This window comes from Cyprinus carpio, chromosome A19 (genome assembly GCF_018340385.1).
Source record: "Cyprinus carpio isolate SPL01 chromosome A19, ASM1834038v1, whole genome shotgun sequence".
Taxonomy (NCBI): Eukaryota; Metazoa; Chordata; class Actinopteri; order Cypriniformes; family Cyprinidae; genus Cyprinus; species Cyprinus carpio.
The window spans coordinates 20,700-47,357 of NC_056590.1; the positions used below are offsets into that span (position 1 = coordinate 20,700).

At 37.1% G+C, this 26,658-nt stretch overlaps 2 protein-coding genes across 5 annotated transcripts in view; both read right to left on the reverse strand.

The window, feature by feature from the left end:
• The window catches only part of LOC109104390 (endonuclease/exonuclease/phosphatase family domain-containing protein 1), a 29,562-nt gene extending 18,084 nt beyond the window's left edge, over window positions 1-11,478 (reverse strand). Inside the window, exon 1 of the mRNA XM_042775918.1 lies at window positions 10,403-11,478. Coding sequence (XP_042631852.1) covers window positions 10,403-11,235 — 833 coding nt within the window. The 5' untranslated portion in view covers window positions 11,236-11,478. The remainder of the gene's footprint in view (window positions 1-10,402) is intronic.
• A 4,594-nt stretch (window positions 11,479-16,072) lies between these two features.
• Window positions 16,073-26,658, reverse strand: part of LOC109111541 (septin-7) — a 53,698-nt gene continuing 43,112 nt past the window's right edge. For 2 of the 4 annotated variants that reach the window (XM_042775919.1, XM_042775920.1), the window contains exons 9-15: window positions 23,900-23,996; window positions 21,645-21,696; window positions 21,040-21,165; window positions 20,576-20,596; window positions 18,076-18,211; window positions 17,838-17,983; window positions 16,073-17,056 (exon numbers count right to left, since the gene is read on the reverse strand). In XM_042775919.1, coding sequence (XP_042631853.1) covers window positions 17,020-17,056; window positions 17,838-17,983; window positions 18,076-18,211; window positions 20,576-20,596; window positions 21,040-21,165; window positions 21,645-21,696; window positions 23,900-23,996 — 615 coding nt within the window. In that variant the 3' untranslated portion in view covers window positions 16,073-17,019. The remainder of the gene's footprint in view (window positions 17,057-17,837; window positions 17,984-18,075; window positions 18,212-20,575; window positions 20,597-21,039; window positions 21,166-21,644; window positions 21,697-23,899; window positions 23,997-26,658) is intronic. The other 2 variants (XM_042775921.1, XM_042775922.1) reach the window with 1 other exon arrangement.

Consider the following 26,658-nt stretch of genomic DNA (forward strand, 5'->3'; position numbering starts at 1 on the left):
GATTATTTGGTGTTTATATGTGTGTGCGTTATAAAAACTCTCTGATATTTTCAAACCTTGGCCAGTTATTAAAACTGGGATCAATAAACTTTAACACTGACAACCAAGCAGCTGCTCGCTCATAAAATAATAATAATAAAATCCCATAAACATTAATAGACTTTAGACAAACACACAGTAAAATTATTATATAAGCACCACAGACAACGTTCTCTACAATCATGAACCCTCATATGAACCTTTTATCAAGCTATGTTAATATATATTTATAAATATAGCATTAACAAACATTAATAAATGCTGAGAAGGTATTGTTCATTGTTAGTTCATGTTAGTTATTGAATTAATTGATGTTTGTGTACAGAACATCATGGCTAAGTGTTACCATGACGATGATTCTTTCACCTAAAAGAGTCTTCATGTAGTTTTACATGTGCCACCGGCTCCATGACCTTTGAATTAAATGAATGCGTTTTGCTTCTGTGCCGTCTATGTAAACACTGCCTTTGCATGTGAAATGAGAAACAATTCTTATTGAACATCCAGTTTCCTCTTTATCACTTCACTTTGACTGAAAACCTGCTGAAGTTGCTGGCCACCAAACAGGCATCGTATGCATTCAGAAACCCAATCCAACTTTGGAACAGGATGCAAAAGCATCTGGGCTTAACTAATGCTATTTTTAAACTGAAAAATAGGCCCACTTAAGAAAAATATCCAAGAATGTGAATTCTCCTGTATTGCAGGAGTCCAATTATATCAACAGAGAAGGACTCCGTCTCTGCAAACAACTGTTAAACAGATTTTAATATCATACGAAGTGGGACTCATTGATACATTTTTTCGGCTTAAAAGTGCTAGTTTACCATTAACCGTGTGTTTTCTGTGTCACCTTGTCTGCATGATGTCACACGAGTTCACCAAGACAGAAATCAAGTAGCTCTCCAATGCACTCTTCCAAGGAGGAAATTGGAAATTCTGACTCTGTGTGTTCAAAATAATGCAGTATTTGATCTCAAAGTATTCAACCAGACCATAAACACGATGGAGAAATATGTTATTGAGGGAGAATATGACTCAAATGGCATGGAAAGAGAACCTACTGTAGATTAGCATACAGTAATAAAGCCTGTGTTAAGCAGAGAAGGAACATGAATCAGTATCACTGTGTGCGACCTGAAACAGACTATTGGTCATCCAGCAATCAAACAACAGCCTGTTCTCCATTATCTGCCAATAATCTCCTCACATCATCTCATCATGAATCTGTTTGGCATTGTGAGTAGATTGTGATTATATTGAATGAGAGGTTCGGCAGCTTAATCCAATCAAGCTCAACTGTCTTACAAGCAGAAGCACGTTGTTCTTCAATCTAGCTGATGTATTTATTTATTTATTGATATTTTTGCAGAAGTACTGTAGATGTTTATCATTGAAATTTTGACGAACCTGTAGATGTGCGTGCCTCTGTGTGTGTTTTTTCTCTTCCTTCTCCTGTCAATTTCTTAGGCACGCCTACCTGGAACGGTTATTGGTTCGGGAAGATGTCAATCTTTATTAGCGGGAGTGACGTCATGGCTTCCGCCACCAATCCTGTCCGGCAGCGCGACAGCTTTGCTTTCCTGTTCTTTTGTGATTGTTGTTAATTTGCTCTTTTGTTAGTTTTGGTTAGGTTTTGTGACATTCCTGTTTTGTATAGGTTTGAGTTGACATTTTTTGCTATCTATGTTTGCCTGTATTGTTGTTATTTCCGGCATTGTGTTGAACTTTTTGCCCTAGGGGAAAACAGGACAGGTAGGATGTCACGTGACCTACATTTTGCAACACCTAGTGACTAATGTATAGACCATTTTGTTTTGTTAAGTAGAATAGGCAAGTTATGGCGTGAAACACTCTGAAAAATTAAACTCATTACTTTAAAACGCTGAATACATGTTTTCTTACTTTTTTTTTTTCTTTATTAGTAGACTTAGAGGTTGAATTTGAGTTAGACTGGTTTTGTTTTGTTCTTTTCTTTGGTGCCACTCGTGTCCTTCTCCCCGATTTATATATGTTTTCTTTCTTATTATTTAGTTCATGCAAAATTGTATAATTGCCCTTTTTGCTGTTTTGTTATTTTATACACTGTCTTTACTATTGTTGTCACGCAGTAAACTACGTTTATTGGCAGGTTTGTGCTGCGTTTGTCTTTTGCTACCCTCTCCGGCATGTACAATGATCACAATCTCAACGTTGCCTTTCCTACCCTGGATCCAAATTAGGAAGTTGTAACAAAATACAAATGAAAAGTGGTTTCTATTGTAGATGCATTCATATTTCTGAGCAGTGTTCACTAAATCTAAAGAGAATCTAAAATATATAACTAAATAATAATAAAAAATAAAAAACAGGAAAAAAAGTGTCAAATACTGTCAAATAACTAAAATAAAATTCGTTTAGGTACTAAAATTACTAAAACTAAAAAGAAAAAAGACTACTTAAAGTAAAATTAAAACTGAAAATACAAAATTAATGGCTAATTTAAAATATTAATAAACACTCTAATAATGCATTAATAATGCTAAAATAACACTGGTTCAGAGCTGGTCTTATTCGGTCAGTTTGCCATCCAAATCATTCTACACATTCTTTCTTCTGTTTTCTTAAAGGGATACTCCACCCCAAAATGAAAATTTTGTCATTAATCACTTACCCCCATGTCATTCCAAACCCGTGAGAAAACTCTGTCCGTCTTCGGAACAGAATTTAAGATATTTTGGATGAAAACCTGTAGGCCTGTGACTGTCCCATAGACTGCCAAGTAAATAACAGTCTCAAGGTCCAGAAAAGGTATGAAAGTCGTGGTCAGAATACTCCATCTGCCATCAGACGTGCAATCTGGGTTATATGAAGTGACGGGAACACGTTTTGTAAGCGAAGAAAACAAAAATAATTACTTTGTTCAACAATTCCTTTGTAAACAGTCTCCTCTGTGTCTCTCCATATCACCGTATGCTGCATATGCTCTTCTGTATCATCCACGCCACAAGGATGCGCTGTTTTCTTTCAGATCAAAGCTAAATACATGTAAAAACAGTGCATCCTTGTGGCACGGATGATACAGAAGAGCACACGCACCATACGGTGATATGGACATACACATAAACAACTAATGACAAAATTTTCGGGTTTGGAACAACAATATTTTTTATTTTGGGGTGGAGTATCCCTTTAAATCCATTATTTACATATATTAACAGATTAGCATATTTTCACATAAGCAGGGTCAAAAGTTGAAGCAACAACAGCCGGGGCGGACTTTTAAGTGAGGTAAGCGGCTCTTAGGGCCCCGGGGAATCAGGGGGCCCCATCTGATACTGGCAAAACATATTTGGCAAACGCTCCAGACAGTGTGTATTTGTGTGTCAAATGTTCACTCACTGCTCAAAACACTGAGTTCTTGTCCAGTGCTGAGTTCTGCAAGCTTGCAAATCCTCTCATTATAACAACGTGTAGAGCTGATGTAAATAAGAGATTGATTGTGCAGTGCAGACAGCTTCACTGATTAACAGAACATTGTGAGATCGTGATGAACTGAAGTGAATGACAGCTCTTAGTTATTATGATACCTGAAATTTGCTTAGGGCCCCCAAATCACTAAGTCCGCCCTTAATAATGTCCTAATAATGTCTCACATCCTAATGATATCTCATGTGTACAGTATGTAAGAGCTGTACAACATACAGTAAAACCAAAAGCCAATCTCAAACCAAACCACAACTCAAACCAAATACTAAACTTCACTTAAAAAAAAAATCAAGACACAACTACTCATTTTTTAACGTCGGCCTATATGTGTGGTATAATGTATTTCAGATAAACCTGCCAATCATATTTCATTTTCCTGTGCTGACAGATTTCTTTCATCTGAAAGATTTCAAATCACATTCTTCCAAGGAGTTTCTGCGTCAGCCGAGCAACTTCCATTGAGAAGGAGGGCTTTCAGTTTCTCCAAGCATTATAAACTATTCTAAAGACTACAAGTACAAAACACAAACTGCAGATAAAGGGCTCAGTGCTAATACAGCTGCAGTGATGTTTCAATCAACGACAGCGTGACTATTGAAAAAAACAAAAAACAGACAAGGTCCAACTCTGTCAAAATGTAACTGGTGAGTCTGCACTTCTTCATGTGTTTGGCAGTTCATTACAGTGCTAAAGGAAAAGGATGGAAAAATGACCTATAGACACACACCAAAAAGCAGGTCTACACATCCTGTCACATTGTGCCACTTCCTGCACTTGTTTCTATATTATAACTTTGCAATGGGGCGTTGTGTCCGCAGAAAAGTAAAGGTTTCCAGAGAATTGAAAACGATGACTTTGATCAATCTTGGGAATAAATCAACAGCAGCTGCCTCTATCCACAGTCTCTCATTCGTGTCAATCAGCCCAAACATGACAACACCTCAACTGCTGTTGCAAGGAAACCTTTCGAAATCCAATTTTGCAATAAAAATGAAAGCTCTTGCAAAACGACCATGACAATCGGCATCCTATGTAGGCCAATATTACTCATGTTTGCTGAGGAATTGCTACAACTGGTGCTCACACTTTGGTTAAAGGGGTCATATGATGCGATTTCATAATTTCTTTTTCTTTGGAGTGTTAAAAGCTGTTTGTGCATACAGAAGATCAATAAAGTTGCAAAGACTAAAGCCTCAAACCCAAAGAGATATTCTTTATAAAAAATTAAGACTCGTCCACGCCCTCCTAAAAATGGCTCATTCTAACACGCCCCCACATGTCTACGTCATGATGTGGAAAATTTGCATAACGCCGCCCAAATTTCCACACAGAAAAAGTAGCGCAACTTTATTCTCGCTGTTGCCGCTGCTGCCATGTCGTGGAGACGCTGTGTGTTTCATTGTGAAAGCGAAGCTACTTTCTTTGGCCTTCCAAAAGAGGACACGACTAGAAATCAGTTACAACGATGAACTTTGTAAAAATCGACACTTTCAGAAGGCGGGGCATAGAGGAGCAACAATAACATACAGTATGTGGAAAATAATGTGTTTTTTTTAACCTTAAACCGCGTAAACAGTGCATTACACCAAATACACAAAATAATGTTCTTATAAGTAACCTCATATGACCCCTTTGAAGATGCAAACAAACTAACTATTAATACAGAGTAATAAAGCTCAGTGCACCATTTGTGCTACAGATATTGGGTCTCATGCACCAACCATGCATACACAAGAATTTGGGTGTGAAAAAAAAAAGAGAAAAAAAAGGATTTATATGAAATTCTATCTGTGTATTTACAAAACCAAAATAGGAGCTGAAACCACATGTAAACAAAAATCACATACTCTGGTAGGCTTTTTAAATGTGTTAAGATGAAATTTTAAACACTTAATAATATATTTATAATTATATATATATATATATATATATATATATATATATATATATATATATATATATATATATATATATATATATATATATATATGCTGCATGTCTTTAGAAAGCATTGTTTGCAGAGAATGACCAAAGTCTGTGAAGAAAAGTTTGTTTGGACATTTTTTCGTGAGAAGTTCTCCTGATTAAATTCTGATTTAATCGGTCTTATCAAATTTGATGATTTTCTTGTCTGAATTTTCACTTGGTGGACAATAAAACGGGTGAAAAAAAAATCTCACAAGACCCAGATCCAGTCCTACTGGACTTTACAGTAGAGCACGAATTTGGCTAAATAATTTAAAAGCAGGGCTGTGCACTTCATCAAACTGTGATCTGGACTAGTGCCAAGGAATAATACACTTTACAAAGACTGCTTTTGAAATATGAAGACTGGTTTATATGCTGCTTCTGCATATCATCATCCAAAACATGGATTTTTGGGGAAGAAATGAAACTGTCAAATGACTAATGAAGTCTTCTGCACAGGCAAGCACTACTCGTTTGCTCCAGAAAATGTCAAATATAGTTTCAGTCTGATATTCCGAGCGAAACAAGAAGAGGATCCTTTCAGAGATCTGAAACTGTCTTTCTGCAGATGGGTCATCATAATGTAGTACAGCACCATGGAGACCGCACTCACAAAGCGAGCTGAAGTTGACAGATATGGAGATGAGTCAGATTGTTTGGCTTGGTGCAGGCGTGTGTGTGCGGCGAGGTTACTGCCGGCCGTCTCTGCACACACTTCTTCTTTCTCCGGAGTGAACTACAGTAACCTCTGATCATGCCGTCTGCTGGATTCCTCCACTCTGTGTGTTTAACAAACCAGATTCCTCGCAGCATTTGAAGCAAACATCTCAAGCGTTGTGTGTTTTAATGTGTCCTTTTACATTGATACCAGATCACACATCAACCAGACAGCCATTCATTTACAGAGAAAACAGCAAAACTGAGTTGACGGGAGACGGGCAGCTTTTAGTGACCTGCAGTGACGCCTAGATAGAGAAGTTTGTCTGAGACCTGAAAGTGTTAAACTCTGGTGCCTTTTGGCTATACGTGAATCATATTGCAAATCTTGCAAATGTGGCTTGTTTATGAGAGTTAGTCTATTACATTTTTGCACGATCTTACAGAATGGATGAAATATCATATTTAAAATAACTTATAATTTTTTTTTTTTTTTATAATAAAACGTATTTTATTCCTGTGATTATAAAGATGAATTTTCAGTATCACATGATCCTTCAGAAATCATTCTAATATGATGATTTGCTGCACAAGAAACACGATTATTATTATAAATATTGAAAACAGTTGTGCTGCTTCATATTTTTATGGAAAACGTGATACATATTTTTTTCAGAATTCTTTGATTTTTTTGTTACATTAGTGTCACTTTTGATCAATTTAACACACCTTTAATAAATTAATTATTTTCTTTAAAAAAAAAAAAATACAAATATAAATACACATTCAAACATTAGTCTATTTATGTCAGTGTTGATGTATTTAGTACATCACTGTGGGGAAAACCAATTTTCCTGTAGACCTTCACTCATCAAATCCAATCTGACGGTTAAGTGAGTTTTCATGGTTATCTAGTCAGGTCAAAGCGTCACTGAGGCTGTATTGATTCTCAGGTTTCTCAAGGGTTGTCACACACTAGACTGCATTCATCAACAGATAATGGCATTTTTGCTGTAAATCATTACTATTTGAATCAATATTTACTACCATTTCACGTTAAACCTCACGTCTTCTCGGCACAGAGTGCAGAAGATCTCGGGTTACCCACAGAGTCATGTGAGCAGGAGTATAAAGGAGGCGGCTGGAGGGAACGATCGGAGAAATAAACATCTGATGGGACGTTTGATTTAGGCTTTCAAGAAAGTAGTCATTTCCAGTTCAGGGTTTGTTTTGAGATGACTGAATTTGATACAGTTTTATTTACTTTATAACTCATGTGAGTTTTCCAAAGAAAGGAATAAGTTTGAAGTCAGTCAACAGTGATAAAGTGCCCTTGAGAGACGCTTGCTGCTGTTAAGCTGACTTGAGATTTTAAATGCAGCAATATGCTGTTTTGTCAAAATGAATATTTCTAACACAGCAAAATTTGTTCAGTATCTGCATATGACCTTGTGTGACAGAATGATGAATCAGGGGACGGATTCTGGGATTTATTTCTTAAGAAAAATGTTAAGAAATGCCTTAAGATAAATCCCAAAAAATTTTTGCAATTCTTGAAAATTTTTTAAATATGTTCTTAAGAAAGATTATTATTATTATTAATATTATTATTTTAAGAAAATGCCAGTCTCTATCTGAATAAATGATGGTTCTTGATGAAGACTCACTGATAAACTCAACTGAAAACACTTCACAGAAGCTCCCTAACAAGAGACAAGACAACACAATTCCCAAGAAGAATTTTTAGGAATTCAAAATATTCTTAACTTAAGTTAGAAAATAAGATAATTTTTTATTTAGAAAGGTTTTGTGAATCCAGCCCCAATTACCTCATCGTCACATTGTTATTTTAGTATTATTTATATTACTATTATATTATTATACTTATTACATTATTATATTATATTACTATTATATTATTATATTATATTAGTATTGATTAATAGTTTGAATTAGCTTTTATCCTTATATTTTCAGTTTTCATTTTAATTTTAGTTTAGGTTTCATTATTTTGTACTTTGTTGTTTTTTATTAGTTTTCTTTTTTATTTCTATTTATTTTTATTGCACCCCCCCCCCCCCTTTTAATACTTCAGCCTATTTTACTTCAATACAGCAACATTTCTAATTTTCATTTAGGGTTTTTTAAGTTTAACATTTTATTTTATACTTTGAATAGTTTTAGTGAATAACTCTGCTTCATCAACACAAAACCAGAAAGCTTTTCCTTTAACTCTTTATACACCAGATATCATTTATCATTAAAGACGCAAACAATAACTGCTCTTTATGCATTCAAGCAACACATATATTCTGCTACTACTGCTATCTTTGCTAATGTTTAAACAAGAACGAGTTATTTTTAATTTATTAATAATTATGTTTAATAGGTTTAACAAAGCAGAATCGAAATCTTTCCAAATGCCCTTTGAGCACGTTAGATGAGCCTCTTGGTTGGGAATCATTGCTTTGCAGAGACAGTTGCATTGCATGCATTGCTGTTACAGCATTCAACACCGATGTCATTCAGAACACTACAGTCTCCCTGCCAATGAGAAGAGCCTTCTTACTACTATTTCAACCCCCTTCAACACACACACACACACACTCAGGCTTATATAACAACCCTCCCTGAGTCATGACAAGAATGAGGGCACGTACATCAGCAACACCCCTGAGTGAACTACAGTACAGTATGTGTGTGTGTGTGTGTGTGTCATAAAACAACTAACAGTATAAACATTTATCTTAGAATCCATCAATGCAATAAAACATGGGCAGGGATTCTGCTGATCTGATAAGGTACAGTCAGATGTGGCTTTATCATGAACATAAGACCACAGCAGACACGAGGCCTGTGATCCAGCACCACAGCACAGGCCAGCTCCACCACACCAAACACCTCAAACCTGCTGTGTTCTTCCCTGTTGGCATGCAGTGCACAGAGTTCTTAAAAGCTGCAAAAAAACAACTACGTCTCTGATTTTGAAAATAATGAAACCATCAGACTACACAGACTGCAAAAATCATGTCATTAATAATCAGGGCTGGGGAAAGTTACTTTTAAAAGTAATGCTTTACAATATTGCGTTACTTCCTAAAAAAGTAACTAATTACTTTTTATCGAAAGTAATGCCTTACGTTAATTTTGCATTACTTTTTAAATCTGGGCTGGGCTTGCTTGTTTGCTTTTAATATAAAAAGTCCTATTTCTTACAAATGTGACAGCCCTTTCGCACCAGAAGCCTCAGGCTGAAAGAGATGTATATTCACGTCTGAACAGCAGAACACAGAGGAGGAAAGTTCAACACTCTTCAGCAATAAAAAAGAAGAACATATGTTAGTTTATCTTGTGTCATTTTTGCTTGTTAGTATGATTGAATTGGATCATCGAAGGTTAATAAGGTTAATTGGTTAATAAAATGGGATGTATATTTGTATTATTTAACATATTTAAGTATTGCATCTTTGAGTCATATTCTGAGTTGCTTTTAACTGTTTTTCTTAATTTTGAGGAAAACTAAATCTGATTTTTTTTTTTTTTTTTTTTTTTTTGTAAGTGAGATGAATTAATGCATGTTCACATTTATTCTCGATCTAAAGTAACATCTTACTCCTGATTTCTCTCCACATGGGAACAGGAAATCTTTCAGTCAATAAATGCGGGAAAAAAGTAACTGCCATTACTTATTTGAAAACGTAACTCAGATATTTTATTGTAAATTAACAAGTAATGCGCTACTTTACTAGTTACTTGAAAAAAGTAATCTGATTAAGTAACTCGCGTTACTTGTAATGCATTACCCCCAACACTGTTATTGATGAGAAACACTTTGAGTGTGACAATCTTACAATGCAATCCTCAAAAAAAAAAAAAAAAAAAAAAACAACTTGCATATAAAATATACATATATACAATAAAATGTGTGCATAAGTGCATTTTTAATTAGATAAAGCCTCATTTGCATGTTTAAACAACATTTCAGAAATCCTCTAATATAAGACATTGTATTGCCATTGTGCATGCACAAAAGCATGGTACTATAAGGGTACTCCAAGGTACTTGGATAGTACACATCCAAAAACATGGTATTACCATGACAGATGCGCACGAACCATGGTACTGCAATGGTAAAGTGTCAAAAAATGGTAACGTTATTATGATATTTCAAAGGTACTACTGTGGCACATGCCAAAAGTCTAAAAACGCATGATCTTAGAGCATGCAGAAGAAAATATGCTTTGTTAGCACTGAATCAGAGTCTACTCACTCGTTTTCTAGGAGGGTCATACAGACGACCTCTCTGACCCCGGGGTTGTTGGCCTTCTCGCTGGTGCAGCGCTGCAGGTTCCAGGTGGCCACGCGCACCACGGGCTTCCCATCGCGCGTGCCCGCCGGAGGCTCCACGCAGGGCCGGACAGACGTGACGAGCGGCGGTCCCCCGAGCGGAGCGTCCGGCTCATCGCTGCCGACGCTGAAGGACGTGGGGCTCGGGTGCGTGAAGCCTCCGTTCGTGTTGGTGGAAGGAGTCCTGGAGCGCTCCACGAACACCTGGAAGCGGATGCGGTCCAGCAGGGACGAGTTGATGCTGGGCACTTTGACCAGGTCCTCGATGTTTCGGAACGGACCGTGCGCGGAACGGAACTCTACGATGTTCCTGGCTATTTTCTCGGTGATGCCGCGGACGCTCACGAGCTGCGGCGGCGTGGCGGTGTTTATGTTGACGCCGGTGCACGGCAGGTGCTCGTGCTCTTTGCGCAGAGACGAGGGCGAGTGATTAGACGAGCTGTTCTTGCTCGACACGCAGATCTCTAGTTTAACAGCCTCTAGTTTCGTGGCACCGACCCCGCTGACCAGCGCCAGGTCTTCGACTTTCTTGAACCCGCCGATGCATTCCCGGTACTCCACGATGTTGCGAGCCACCCCGCGGTTCACGCCCGGTAGAGTCATGAGCTCCTCCTCGGTGGCGGTGTTGATGTTCAGCCGCTCCTGGTTCACCAGTATGTGGCTGAAGTTGCATGCCGCGCTGAACTTGCGCTTGCCCTGGCAGAAATCCGTGGGGTCCTTGGGAATGGACCGGCGGCACCCGAGATTCCCACCCATGTGTCCCGCTGAATCCGTTTGTGAACCGAGAATGAAACCCGTCCGGACAGCTACGCACTAGTCTTGATGTTTGACCTCGAGATTTAACGCTGACAATTCACCAACGATCTCTCGTTAAACACGACACGCTGTAAACACGTATCCCCGTCAGTCCTCGCAGAATTCGCCGAGCTGTCTCAGTCTCGGAGCAGAACGAACAACTCCATATCGACGCTCTTCCAGACTGAACTGAACTGAACTGAACTCCAGCGCGGTTTCTACTGTATGTCGAGGTGTCCGATTCACGGACGAGTCGTTCTTTTGAACCGACTCTTTTTAATGATTCAATCGAATCGATTCCCTCAGCGCTCCTGAATCACTGTATCTAAAGAGCGCTATCTGTGAGAAAACTGTAAAGGTTGGAACCATAAACAACATATTATCTGTCAGATAAGAAGTTAGGATCATTTATTAAAAAAAAGAAAGAAAAAAAAACACAATTAGCGTCTCAAATACAGTCAAACTAGAATATACACTAAACTCAAAATATACTCGTGTATACAAATTATTAGAAAACATAGTGATAACAGAAGAACATATATATATATATATATATACATATATATATATATATATATATATATATATATATATATATATATATATATATATATATATATATATATATATATACATATATATATATATATATACATATATATATATATATATATATATATATATATATATGTATATATATATATATATATATATATATATATATAACAACTCAAACGAACCGATCCGTTCAAAGGAATCGACTCTCTCAAACGAATCAGACTTCCCAAAGGTATTTCAAAGCACTAATCAAACGTCAGAAGCGCTGGCGTCCAGCCGGGGGCGTGGCCTCCTGTCATTATTGTTGGCCATTGTCTGCGGACTCTCCCAGTATGACGCTTGACAGAAACACGGAGCTGTTGTGATTATTTAACATTTTGTTCCCATTTATTGATGCATGCAGTAATAGCTGTGTAACAGCGAGTACAACAAATCCGAGCTTAAATGTCTTTCTAGAAGGCTTGTTATGTTCAATTTATAATTTATTCAATAGGCTACTGAGTAAGATTTAGTGTGACGTAGCCTAAATGTTTTCTACCCTTCTCCTAAGAAGCCAACCAGTATTTCTTTGGTGGGAAAGTGATGTTTACAGTTTGCATAGACATAAATACTAATCAGATTGGAACTGTTTCTTGTTACAGACTCTAAGATAAAGAAGCCCGGCCTCGACTCTTCAGTTTTTTTTTTCCAATTATACCCTGAACAGCCTGTGCAAGTGTGTCAGGAGAGATGAGGACGCCATTTATAACTCTAAAGTGTGCATGCATGGAGCCGCTGTCCATTCATTGCCATCATGTAGCATTTGATCTGAATGCCAGATGATTCAACTCGGTTGTGATCGCAGCTGAAAGAAGATCAAATCTGCCTCAAGATTCAAAATCGTTTCTTATCAGGGACCTAGCTGTTCAATAAAAATAAAAGATTAAATTAAAGCTACACAAAGTCCAAACTAATCTCGCAATAATCTAAACATTTATGACTACAATTCTTTGTGCTATAAAACACTAGCTATGGATTATTTTGCATGCAGACCACGAGTTGCCTAATGTGTTTAAATGTTCCCAGCTAAACTATTTCTGGAACGAGGTGTGCTGGTGGTTTGATTGACATTGTGTTCACATCTGCTCCGTTCACATGTGGCATGTTGACTAGGTCAGGTCATGTGGCAATGATCCAGCACTAATTCCTCACAACTAGGCTGAGATGTGTATAAGAGGCCTAACACGTCACATATGCATCACACAAGATTCTCTGCCATTATCAAAGCTACAAACTTGAATCAATATCTCAGCTCAACACTCGTACAGGAACACCCACACGGAGGGCAAAACAAGGCTTTCCTCCACTGACCCCCACTTATTTTTGAAGTTATAAATAGTTATCCACTGTATTAGGTTGTGTCCACAGAAAATGTTTGCCAACTAAATCCTTGTTGTAGACTTCCAAGTGTACTTCAGGATCTGAGTGTTGTGTGGCTAAAAGATGTTCTCGAAAGAAACTCTCGGTACGGCCCAGGATCACACACTATAATATGAGTTCACTGGGTTCAGGAACGAGTGAAATGAACATAACTAGGTGATGTAATTATATTTCTTGCTAACAAAGGGAGCGTATCCAGGGTGAGAGAGCACAGGTGGTGCAACCTAATTTAGACGGACACAAATACGAGTTAATATGCAAATACTGACTTCATGCTACGGTCATGTATAAGTGGATCAGATTCATTGGCTGGTGAATCTACAGGTTTGTCTGCGAGCCGGTCATGTTGCCCCGAGTCTGATGGGAATGAGGTCAGCATGCAGCTGGACATTAGGATTGGCTCAATCAGATGTCGCGGTAAGGCCTTGTGTTTGGCAGGACGTGTTCAGCCCTGGCATCAAATCCAGGAGCATTGTGTTGGTTACATAAGAGTGTCCTCTGATCGGCCAGAGTGCTGAGGGACCCCATTAACAACCTCTCACACAGCACAGCCTCCAGCCAACACGGACACCAGCCTAATCAGACACCACGCTGAACTTTATAGAGTGTATTACCACACGCTCTGTGTGCAAGAGGCAAACATGATACTGTCTGCATCGATGTAGCTGTTTAAAATGCAAGCTACGGTGGGTCATTCTCAGGACACGGTGCCATTTGTCTCCATGACCTAAACCACTGCATGCACAATGCATTCAAGGTGTGCTTCTTATCAGTTCATGCATTGCCTGGGATTCAAACCCATGACCTTTGGCACTGTTATAGCGGTTTTATGTAGGTTCACAGAAACACACATTTGAGCCCAGTCTTATGGAAATGCATATAAACAGTACACCAAATAAAAAGGAAACCTTGTTGTATTGATACGCAAAAATGGACTTTGGCATGCATATGATACGCATGTGTTTCGCGTGCATATATGCATCTACCCCACAACTCTAAACCTACCCATCATGTAGCATATGCACGCCTAAGTCCATTTTTGCGTATCAATACCACAAGTTTTCCTTTGTATTTGGCGTACTATATACAAGCGCTTTCATGAGATCGGGTTAAACCAGAACATAAACAAAACTAGAATTTTATTACTTGATGGATCTAAGTTTGTTCAATGTGTAATGCAAAATAATTAGGAGCAATTGTATTATTATTATTTTTTTATTATTGTTAAACTTATATTTCAATAAAAATATCAACCAGGGGCCAGTTGCATAAAGTCACCATGTAAAGACTGTGTCTTAAGAACTAGTTTGATTAACAGTTAACCAAGTGGTTATCAATCTTACTTTTCAGATTCAAATTAAAGAAATAACTTCCAAATATGGTTGATTTATTTCAAGGCAGACTGAAACAGAGTGACCCTCGCAGAGTTTACCTACTTATTCAAATGATATGCATATGAATGACAAATGTACTGTCCTGGGGCTCAAGGATTTGATACAAAACAAAACAAAAAACACACAACACCAATAAAACAAGACAAAACAAACAAAACCACAAAATACCAAAGAGCACACAACAAAACAAAACACATAAAAAAACAAACAAACAAGAAAACACAAACCAAACCAGTAATATCACCTTTATGGGCAAACATTATAATTTAACATGATGTGATGTAACCACAGTGCTCTTGTTTGCAGGGCTAGTCATTTGCAAGGATCTTTTTCTGTATTGATTTACTGTGTTGGTATCCATCTGTGAACCTTTGGCACCCTGACTTTTCTTTGAAATCTTTACCACGTCTTCAGAGAGCACCTTTTCCAGCCTAGGCTTCCTATGATGCTAAAAATGGGATTCAGCGCTGATTGGCTGGAACAGCATGTATCTTGATGATCAGGGATAACGGTGGGCCAATCGCAGGATCAAGAGGAGTCACATCACCCGATGAGCGAGTCCTCCCGCTGATTACTGCAAGACCCCATTAGTTCAAAGGTCTCCATTTGTTTGAGAGTTATACTGAAAATGGGGACAGAGGTTACGTGATAAAGAGACCGAACACACACATGTCATGCAGTGGTGCAGCACATCTCACAGCACTGACTCTGACGAGATCTCATGACTGAAATCAAACCATTTCTGGATGAAAGAAGGAACTAGTGCTGATTAACACAGACAATTCAGACTCATCCCTCAGTCTGAAAGTAGTGAAAACACAACAAAAAACACACTTCAAACAGGAATATGTTTGTATATTTTTTGATAAGATTTTGTTTTCAGCTTTTGTTTTTTATTAAAATTATTTTTTTAGCAATAAATAATAAAATAAAAATATTATTTTAATATTATTTGTTTCAATATATTTGTATTAAGTTATAGGTTGGTGGTTACCGAAAACTAAAACAAAACAAAAAATAACACACACTTCATAGGAGAATTTGTATAAACATTTTTTAGATTAGCGGTTGCTGAAAATAAAACAGACAAAACACAAAACAAAACCTAACAGGCTTCAAAAGTAGTTTGTATAGACATATAGTTTAAACTGAGAGTCCACAGACTGGTTTAAGACATTTCTCCAAAAGTCTAGTATTTGCTGCCCCCTTCCTGTCAAATCTGTTCCTGAACGAGACACTTCATGTTCTGGCCTTCATAAAGATGCATTCAATGAGCCCAGTGAGCAGCATCTGTGGTATGTTGTCAATTACCACAACACCTCTGAAAAACATCTCGCAAAACATCTCACGTTTGTCTTGATTGACTTTTTCCATTAATGACAAACAGCAGTGAGTGCATCAAAACAAAACAACTCGTACTATTAAAATGGCATCATCACAAGTTTATTATGTGACTTTGTACAATAAAAATGAAAAAGCAAAACAAAGAGAAAATTATAAAAAAGTTGCAGAAGTACATGACCGAGAGCTAAGTGTGGTATCGGGGAGGCCAGCTCTGATGGGAACTCGTGCCTATAGAGAGAAAAACACACATCAACTGGCCAAGAACGCCAGCTCACTGTTCCTGAATCAGTTTACACGAGGAGGAGCAGGAAACACTCCCGCAGACATCAACAAATCACTCACAAACGCCTCATCATGTGTGATGAATCCTACATTTGCATAATGTCGTACAGCAGGAGGATCCATGGACAAATCATGTGACATTCATAAAGGATGTGTAACTGCACATGCACTTGTAACAAACAAACAGTGAACTGGAAATTGATAAAATAATGGTAATTAAAAAAAAAAAAAAAACATTTCATGAATGGCTAAGGTCCATGGCTAAATAATTTAAATTACACAAATATTGGAAGAGCTTAACATTTCGGGAAGGGAAAGGAAGAAGCCACCAAAAAAGGTTGCTGTTTAAAGGCCAGAAATGCCTGAGGTAAGATTCAGCCTTTATTGAGAGGAGGAAGTGACCTCGGATCTAAAAACACTAAACAAACACGCGATGCAGGAGGGGAATTTGATGCATTACAAATTCAAAATCCTAAGAGGTTATCATTTCAAACAATATTGCATATCTCTGAGAAGTTTGTATGTTTTATGCTCTGCAGCGCTCTCAGTTTCTGTGAGGTCAGGAAAAAGAACCAACGCTTTAGATGTGAAAAGAGCCTAATGTGTGGATGGAGGTGAGTGTTTCCAGATCAGACACGGCGTCCCCACAAAAAACAAATAAAAACACATGGGGCTTTATATAAATGTATGATTTTGGTCGACAGACTGGTTTAATTGGCAACAATGATGTGGTGATGGTCCGAGCAGTTTAAAAGATCTTCTTCTTTTTGTTCTTTTCCAAGGTCCTTTAGGATTGAAAATAATAATAATAATAATAAAGGAAATTAGAGGAAATAAACAATGACAGGCACACTTTACAACAGATTAAAATAAAACGTTATTACACTACCAGTCAAAATTAATAGTTAATAATAAAATAACAGTTGTGCTGCTTCATATTTTTTTTTGTGGAAACCAGAAAATTTGATGGAAAATGCTAATTTCAATTTATAATTTTTCATTTTTTACCTACCTCAAACTTCTGAATGTGTGTATGTATGTTTGTCTGTGTCTATCTATCTATCTATCTATCTATCTATCTATCTATCTATCTATCTTTTCTGTCATGCAAAACATGCAAAACATCCAAAAGTTTAGCATAAAATTGTATAAAATGTATTTAGCATAAAATGTATAATGTAACAAAAGATTTCTATCCCAATTAAAAGCTGTTCTTTTGCACCTTCTATTTATCAAAGAATCATGGAAAAATATAAAGCAACAAAAACTCTTAATTGTTTTTGTTGCTTTATAATATTATAAATTATAAATATTATAAATATTTATAATAATTGTTATAAGTAATTGAGCACCACTTAAGACTGGAATAATGATGCTGAAAATTCAGCTTTTCATCACAGAAATAAATAACATTTTACAATTTATTCAGAGAGAAAACACTTCTTTTAAAAAGTAATAATATTTCAAAATATTAACAATAAAAAGCGTGATGCAATGCATTCTGTGATTTCCTAATGCATAAAGGATGCATAAGCATCTGGTGTGTTTTTGTAAACGTGTGTGTACCTGGAAGCGTCCAGCTTCTGCTGTTCCAGTATGCGCTGCTGGGCCTCCCAGCTGACCTTCTCCTCCTCTAACTGACGTCTCTTCTCCTCCAGCTCCTTGTGCTGGGCTTCCAGGTTCTTCCTCATCTGTTCATGACGCCGCTGCAGCTGAACAGACCAAACCACAGCAGCAGACTCAATAACACAACAATCATTTCAGAAGAGTACACAGCAGAAAATCTCTTGATTGCTGGTGCTACCTCTGCCTCAGAGTCTTTGAGTTTCTGGATCTTCTCCTTGACCTTCATCTCAAACACCTGCTCCATCTCCATCTCCATCTTCTTCATCTTCGTCACATGTTCTCTCCTCTCCTCCTCCATCTGTGCCAAGGGGCTCCTGTTCACATCCACACACACACACGAGCAAAAGCATCGCACGGGCGGATGCACAACACATTCATTAGACGGTTTACTCAGAGCCTGATTGAGTTTAAGAGACAAATAGACCCGTGATGCAGGAGCAGTAGGGAGGAGAGGACCCTGATGGGAAGACTTTAGGACCCAGTGTGGTGAGCTTGAGTTAGTAAGCTGTTCTGCAGCAGTGTTAGTGTGCAGCCGCTCATGTAGCACAAAGCCAACATCACGTATCAAACACTCACAGCAAATCAACCATCCAAAATCACATAGACATAACTAGTCAAGACTATATACAGATGATCTGGAGCTGGATTATGGAGGACTGAAAGCCTGTACACACCAAGTCTAATGAGAATATACAGAATGGAGCAAAAGTTTGCAGAATTTTTTTTTAATGTGCATTACCATTACTCTCTGAAAAACAGTTACATACCTGGATGAAAGTAAAAATGCATGTTTTTCCATGCTTCAATTAAAAAAATACAGACAAACTGAAACAAAACAAACAAAACCCAAATCATAGTCTAAACAAAACTAAACAAAAATGACCTACTCAGTGAAAACAAACAAATAAAACAAACAAACAAAACAGATCGCCTGTGTTGCTTTTCATGAAGCTAAATTTGATTTTAGTTTGTGCAAACTGTTTGTTTGTTTTAATATGACGGACTTGTTTTTAGAAGTTATCGTTGCCAAAATTGCCCTGCTTTTGCTGCTGCTGATTATTTTTTACATTTATATGAATTGTATTTATTATATCCTTAATTAATTACACATAAGTAATTAATTACATTAACAATTAATTTTCTACTTTTAATTTATATTACTTTAAATAAAAGCTCTAAAATTTATGGAGCTTTTAAAAATTGCTAAACTTGCATGTTTTTCTTTTAAGCTCTTTGTGAACCTACATAAAATATTAGTTGCATTAATGTAATCATATTTTTTGCAGTTGTCTTTTGTGGCAGTAGCAGTGTTTTTTTCTGCCTTGTAAATGTGTTTAAATTCATGATGTTTTTCAGAACGATCTCTTAATCTTCAGCAGAGAAGTGAATCGTGCCAACGCAAGAAATCAATCACTGACGTGCTCCACAGTTAATCCCAAACTCTGAATCAAACCCTGAGTCGACAGGGAACACTTATAGCAAGTGTTTTCAACCCGCTGAGCTTGATCTCATTAGGATTTTTTTAATTTGATTTGAAAATAAATCACACAAAACAAAAATGCAAACAAAACTGACCTGCTCTGCAAAAAAAAAAAAAAAAAAAAAAAAAACACCTAACTAATCCCAAAGACAAACAAACACCCATTTGGTTTAAAAAAAAGAAAAAAAAAAGAAAAAAAAAATAATAATAATAATCACACAAAACAAAAATGCAAACAAAACTGACCTGCTCTGCAAAAAACAAAAACAAAAAAACGAACTAATCCCAAAAACAAACAAATATTCATTTGGTTTAAAAAACAAAGAAAAACAAAACATAACAAAGAAAAACAAAGAAACAAATAATCACACAAAACAAAAATGTAAACAAAAATGACCTGCTCTGCAAAAAAATAAAAAAATAAAAAAAAAAATAAAAAAAACTAACTAATCCCAAAAACAAACAAAAACCCATTTGGTTTTAAAAAAAAAAAAAAAAAAAAAAAAAAAAAAAATAATAATAATAATAATAATCACACAAAACAAAAATGCAAACAAAATTGACCTGCTTTCAAAAAAAAAGAAAAAAAAAAAAAAAAACTAAAAAAAACAAACAAAAAAAAAACTAACTAATCCCAAAAACAAACAAATACTAATTTGGTTTAAAAAATAAAATAAAATAAAAACAAAGAAAAAATAATCACACAAAACAAAAATGCAAACAAAATTGACCTCCTCAGCAAAAATAAAAAAAACGAACTAATCCCAAAAACAAACCAATATACTCATCTGTTAAAAATTAAATAAAATAACCGTTGTGTGAAAGTGTTTATAAGAACACTGCTTTATTTCAAAATTATGCTGTGCCCAAATATTGGTATGTACAGGCTCCTGTCAGGCAGTATCCAAAATAGTTTACCATGAACATGTCCTGAGTTGTCTAGCTTCTTAAGAAACACTTTCTTCCAGCTGATAGAAAGCAGAATAAACGTCCTTAAACTGGCTAAAGGAGGACACACGTGCCACAGAACAGCAGTTTGACAATGTCCCTAACACAAAGCTGGAAGTGCAGTTACACACACTAGTGAACACTGATCAGGACGCCCGACTCCGAACGTGAACAGACGAGGAGAAAGAGGGAAAAACAGACAGCAGAGGACAGAGGACAAGACAAATGAGAACTTGTGTACGACACTTACATGCCATCATCTGTGTCAGATCTAAAATCATAAAACACAAACACTTAGCATGCTCACACTGCATCGCCAGTTAGAAATAAACAATGTTAGCAGCTGAGTCATGTACTTCTGGCCGCTCTTATGCTTTGGTTAAGATGGGGGCTCTTTAGTACACGCGTGAGGGTGGAAGTGAATTTCTGTTAGCCAGCGTTTGGACTGTATTTGAGGGTTAGTGACAGGTCTGTGCTGTTAGGAAGCCTGGATGTGTCGACTGGTTCAGTAACACTGCGTTGATTTATTATCAGCATTATTAGCACGTGTCAGTCTAGCTCTGGGGTCCAGGTTTACACACCGATCCTTTACAGTGATCAGATGTAGTGATCTGCTTCATGTGCAGTAAAATGACATCAGAAAATCGTATCAAACATGATTGTGTTCACTTACTAAAGTATGGCTTAAAAATGGCTTAAAATGAAAACACTCACTTTGTGAGTTGGCCTTTGTTTTTGTTGTTGTCTGCGCCGTTGTAAGTGACAGCGGCCAGTTTCCTGCTGCGATAGTTCTCGTAATGGACATTGTTGGTCACGTCCTTCAGGTCCTGCATGTGAGTTCTGTGATTGAGGAGAACAAATAAATTTATACCACAGCAGTACAACCCTGTCTTATATAATCAGAAATGTTTCTTGAGCATCAAATCAGCATATTATACTGATTTCTGAAAGATCATGTGACACTGAAGACTGGATTAATGATGCTGAAAATTCAGCTTTTCATCACAGGAATAAATTATATTTTACTAAACACTCACACAGGAAACAGTTATTTTAGATTGTAAAATTATTTCACAATATTACTGTTTTTACTGTACTTGTAATCAAATAAATGCAGCCTTGGTGAGCAGAAGAGACTTCTTTCAAGCATTTTAAATCTTGCAGACATTCAAACAAAGGTTTATTACAGCGGGCCACAGATGAATCGCTCTAAGTTTCTGAAAGGTGGTCTGACTGATCAGGGCTCAGTTTGGAGGAATTATGAGTATATCAGCTCCATCATCAGGTATTAGTGCTGGTGTAGAAACTGGGTTATGTACCTGATGAGCATGTTTCGAAGGATTGTGAAGTCACAGTGCTCCCCATTCTCCACTGAAAACAAAATCAGTTTAAAGTGAATCAGGAAACAGCTTTGCACTACAACATCCATGTCTTCCCATCCTGCTGCTAAAGATGTCTACAATTAAAAAATATACATTTAAGATAATGATGTTTGGGCTAAATGCCAACTGGCATACTGTTAATCATATATAGTGATATATAATTTTATGATAATACATATAGTGGCTTACTTCATACTTAGTACCATTTCTTCATTGTTAGGCACAATACACACCTTACATACTGACTATTCTCATAGAAGTATGCAAACTGGTATTAATATGGGCTTTATAATTGTTTACGTATATCCAATCGGGATTATATACATATAATCTGGAGCTGAAATATGGAGGCCTGAAAGCCTATACACACTAAGTCTAATGTGAATATATGGAGCAAAAGTTGTTCACACAAAAGAATTCACTCAAGTTAATGCAAAATATAATTCTCTGGAAATAAATAAATGTTATACACCTACTAGATGAAAGGGAAAATGAATGTTTGTGCATGGTTTAATACAATTGAAACAATCCACAGATTAAACAAAACAAACTAAACTTTAAAAAATGAAAATTAAACCACAGAACCAAAACAACAACAAAACTTTTCGCAAAAAAACAACAAAAACAAAACAAAAACCAACTTAAGATAAAATAAACAAAAATAACCTACTTGTTGTAAACAAAAATTAATTGCACCAGAAAAAAAACAAAACAATCAAAAAACAAAACACAAACCAAACTAAGCTAAAACAAATAAATAAAACAAAAATAACCCACTAGTTGAAAACAAAATCAAATGATTTTGAATAAAAAAAAAACACACACACACAACCAAAAAACCCAAAAACCCAAATTAAACTTAACTAAACAAACAAAAAAAAACGTAAAAAAAATAAAACTGAAGAATAAAACCAAAAATCACAACAAAAATCTGCACAAAAAAAAAAACAAGTTTAACTAAGCAAAAATAACCAAAACAAATATCAACCAATATCAAACAACCAAAAAACAAACCAAAAACCAAACTAAGCAAAAAAACCTACTCACTATAAACAAAAATCAACTGCACCAAAAAAACTAACAAAACACAAACCAAACTAAGCTAAACAAAAAAAGAAAACAAAAATAACCTGCTCATTGAAAACAAAATCAGTTGTGCAAACACACACAACCAAAAAACAAAAACAAATAACACACAAATTAAAAAATAAAAAAATAATCTGCCTGTTGAAAACAAAACAATCGTTACAAAAAACTAAAATTAAGCCAAGCTAAACACACACACAAAAAAAACCTACTCGCTGAAAAAAAAATAAAAATAAAAATAAGTAAACCAAACAAGCTGCTTTGCTAGCTGAAGCTCTTCTGACACTCTGTGACAGGGTCCACAGGAACCATCTGGCATTCATCATTACTCTGCTACTGTAATGTTTAAACTGTCCAGCAGGTGGCACCTGATCTGGCCCTGACTTGTGTGTGCTGCTGCGTGTGCCTCACTTATCTAATGAATGAAGCAGACCTCTCTGTCCTTCCCAACCACATGCCATCTGTGTGCTTACATGATGCTGAAAGCATCTCAGGCATTCAAACCTACCCTCTTAAAACACAGATAACCACTGGATCCAAATACAGCCAGCAAACCCACAGCCCTCCCGATCACATCTGCTTTGTCTATCTGTCCAGAGCTGAGACACAATAACCAGAGGTCAAAGGTCTTTCATGCAGGCATCAGCTCCAGTCGAACCGCTCCGGCGAGTGAGCAGAATCGTGACGAATCAAATCAACATCTGATCTTCTGCTTGAAACACATGAGCTCTGAAATATCACTGGACCTTCATCTTCAAAGCTTCATTAATCAACAGCCAGGCTCATATTTGATACTGTATGTATAGGTTCACGGGCGGATCATGTGACCGGCTCTACAGGACCTCTCGGACAATCACTGTTTTATCATATTCAAACTGCACAATGAGAGGTACATTACTGTCTGGAGCGCAAACTGTGTGGGACGGCAACTAAAGCCTTAGCAAACATCGCTAATAAAGCTGAACAAATATATCAGATCTACACACATCTGTCAGACTCCGATCTGTTGTGTACTAGAGAAGATCAACAGGCTCAGGGCCCGTCCTACCCTACAAACACACACACACACATATATATGAAGGGGGAGGTGACCTTTCACCCCTTACCTTCTGCCACGCCCCAGGGGTACTGCCTGCCCCGTACACGCTTCCCATTGACCTCGATGATGGTGTTACTGCCCACCACAGCCAGCGGCAGACGGTCCTGAGAGAGAGAGAGAGAGAGAGAGAGAGAGAGAGACAGAGAGAGAGACAGAGAGAGACAGAGACAGAGAGAGAGAGACAGAGACAGAGACAGAGACAGAGACAGAGACAGAGACAGAGACAGAGACAGAGACAGAGAGAGAGACAGAGAGAGAGAGAGAATTTTTTTTTTTGAATTTTAACAAAACTTTTATTACAAATACATCTCACAGTACAATTAAATTACAATGTGCATAAATATTAAGAGCAACATCAACTCACAATAAATGTGTAAAAAACAAATCACCCTCAGATACAGAACACAAAGCCTCGTTGCAACACCAAATACCTTCAAAGGTTATGAGATCATCCATTTGCTTGTAATAAGCAAAATCAATCATTATTCTTACTTTCACCATGTTTGAAAACATTGCTACTACATTCTGTCCCAAATTTTGCTCAACTTTCTTTTTTCTACTTATATAAATGGCCAATTTTGCTTGGCCTAACACACAATTCAACAACTGACATACAAATCTGTTTTTCAAACACATATTTAAAAACCTAAAATAAAAACCACAGTAGAAAAAAATTCATTACAGCTCTGAAAAATGGCTCCTAAAAGCAAAAATAAAGGCTCTAATCTTGCACATTTTACAAAAGCATGAAAGATGGTTTCTCTCTCAGTGCAAAAAGGACATTGAGCATCAACCTCAGGATTTAAAACCGAAATAAAAAGCATTCACGGCGACAGCGCCATGAAGAATTCTCCACTGTAAGTCACCTGTCTTTTTCGTCAACGGTGGTTTATAAAGTGCTCTCCACTCAGGTTTTTCTATCTATATTCAATTTAAAAAAATCACGCCATGGAGTATCAATTTTCTTACTTAACCTTTTTGTTAAAAAATAACAACACAATACTTATACAAACTTCTCCCAGAACAAGAAAAGAAATCTACACACAGGGATTGAACAGTTTTTAAAAACACTCCAGAAACCTCTTCTAGATTCGGTGAAAAAGACAGACAAGGAAAGAGTCTTCAGGATCTGGTTCACAGCGACCATCACCATACTCAGCCAACAAAAGTCTTTCTGTTGCATTGAGGAGCATCTGCCACTTCACCAATAGTTGTGCAACTAGACGGGTTGATCGAATGCCCAGATGTTGAGCCGTTGCTTCATCATTCATGAAATCCATTCCTGATACTTCCAGTAACTGTCCCAAAGTGATGACTTTACTGTCAGTGAGTGTCTTGTTAAGTCCTGGGTGCAGTCCACTGGCAGACAAATCCAGGCGTGCTCCACGGATTAAAGGCTCTTCTAACAGCCAATGAAGTGACTCTGAATCCTCTGTTTTTTTAAAAACAAAAAGACTCCACACTTTAAAGAGGTTCCTATAAAAAACTGGTAATCCTGAAGTGTTCAATTTCAGTGGGTCGAGTAAAAAAAGAGTTTTATCTAGTCCCAGATTCTCAAGTTTACGTAAAATCACATATGCAACAGCACACCATCTACATTCAGCTGAACCAAGAAGAAGTTTTTGAATAAATTGCAACCGAAAAGTTGCTACTCTACTTTGAAGATGTATTAAGCCCTGTCCACCCCTCCTCCTTAGGCAAGAATAACACATTCTGTGGGATCCAATGCAAATTTATCCCAGAAGAAGTCTACTAAAATTGCCTGGATTTTTTACTAACAGTTGCGATGGAGGATCAATACATGCAACCCTATGCCATATTGAAGAAGCAACTAAATTATTTATAATTAATATACGCCCTCTATACGACATTTTTGGAATTAACCATCTCCATTTATCTAGGCGGCCTTTTCACTCTTTCAATGACTCCTTCCCAATTCTTTTGCACTGTTAACTCATCCCCAATATACACCCCTAAGTATTTAAAACCTGATTTTCCCCAAACTAACCCTTTAGGGAGATCTGGTTTCCCACCTGCCCACTCACCTAAAAGTAAGGTTTCACTTTTACTCCAGTTTACACTGGCAGAAGATAACCCCTTTAAAAGTTTTAAGTAAACCTGACAAAACTTGGATGTCACTTTGCCTACTAATCATAATTATAACATCGTCAGCATAAGCTGACAATGTAAGATTCTTTACACAGTTTGGCAAACATAAACCATAAAGTTTGACCCGTATTTGCTGTAAAAGTGGCTCTATTGCCAAAGAGTAGAGCATACCAGACAATGAACACCCCTGCCGGACACCTCTCTGAACTTTAAAAGGAGCACATAAACCACCGTTCACTTTCAGAATACTCTCAACGCCACTGTAAAGAACTTTAATACAATTTATAAAATTTTGACAAAACCCAAAAGCCTCTAAAACTCTCCACAAATAGCGATGTTCAACACGGTCAAATGCTTTCTCCTGGTCTAACGAGATTAACCCACAGTCTAGATTCACCATCTTGGAGACCTCTAAAATATCCCGAATCAAAGAAACATTGTCAAATATTGACCTACCAGGAACACAGTAGGTCTGGTCAGGATGGATGACACCATCCATCGCTCCTGCCAGCCTGTTAGCCAGGGTTTTTGAGAGCAGTTTGTAATCGCTACAGAATAGCGAAACGGGCCGCCAGCACTTTATGTCCGTAAGGTCTCCTTTCTTGGGCAGGAGGGTTAGCACTGCTCTACGGCAGCTCAGAGGCAGCTGGCCTTCGG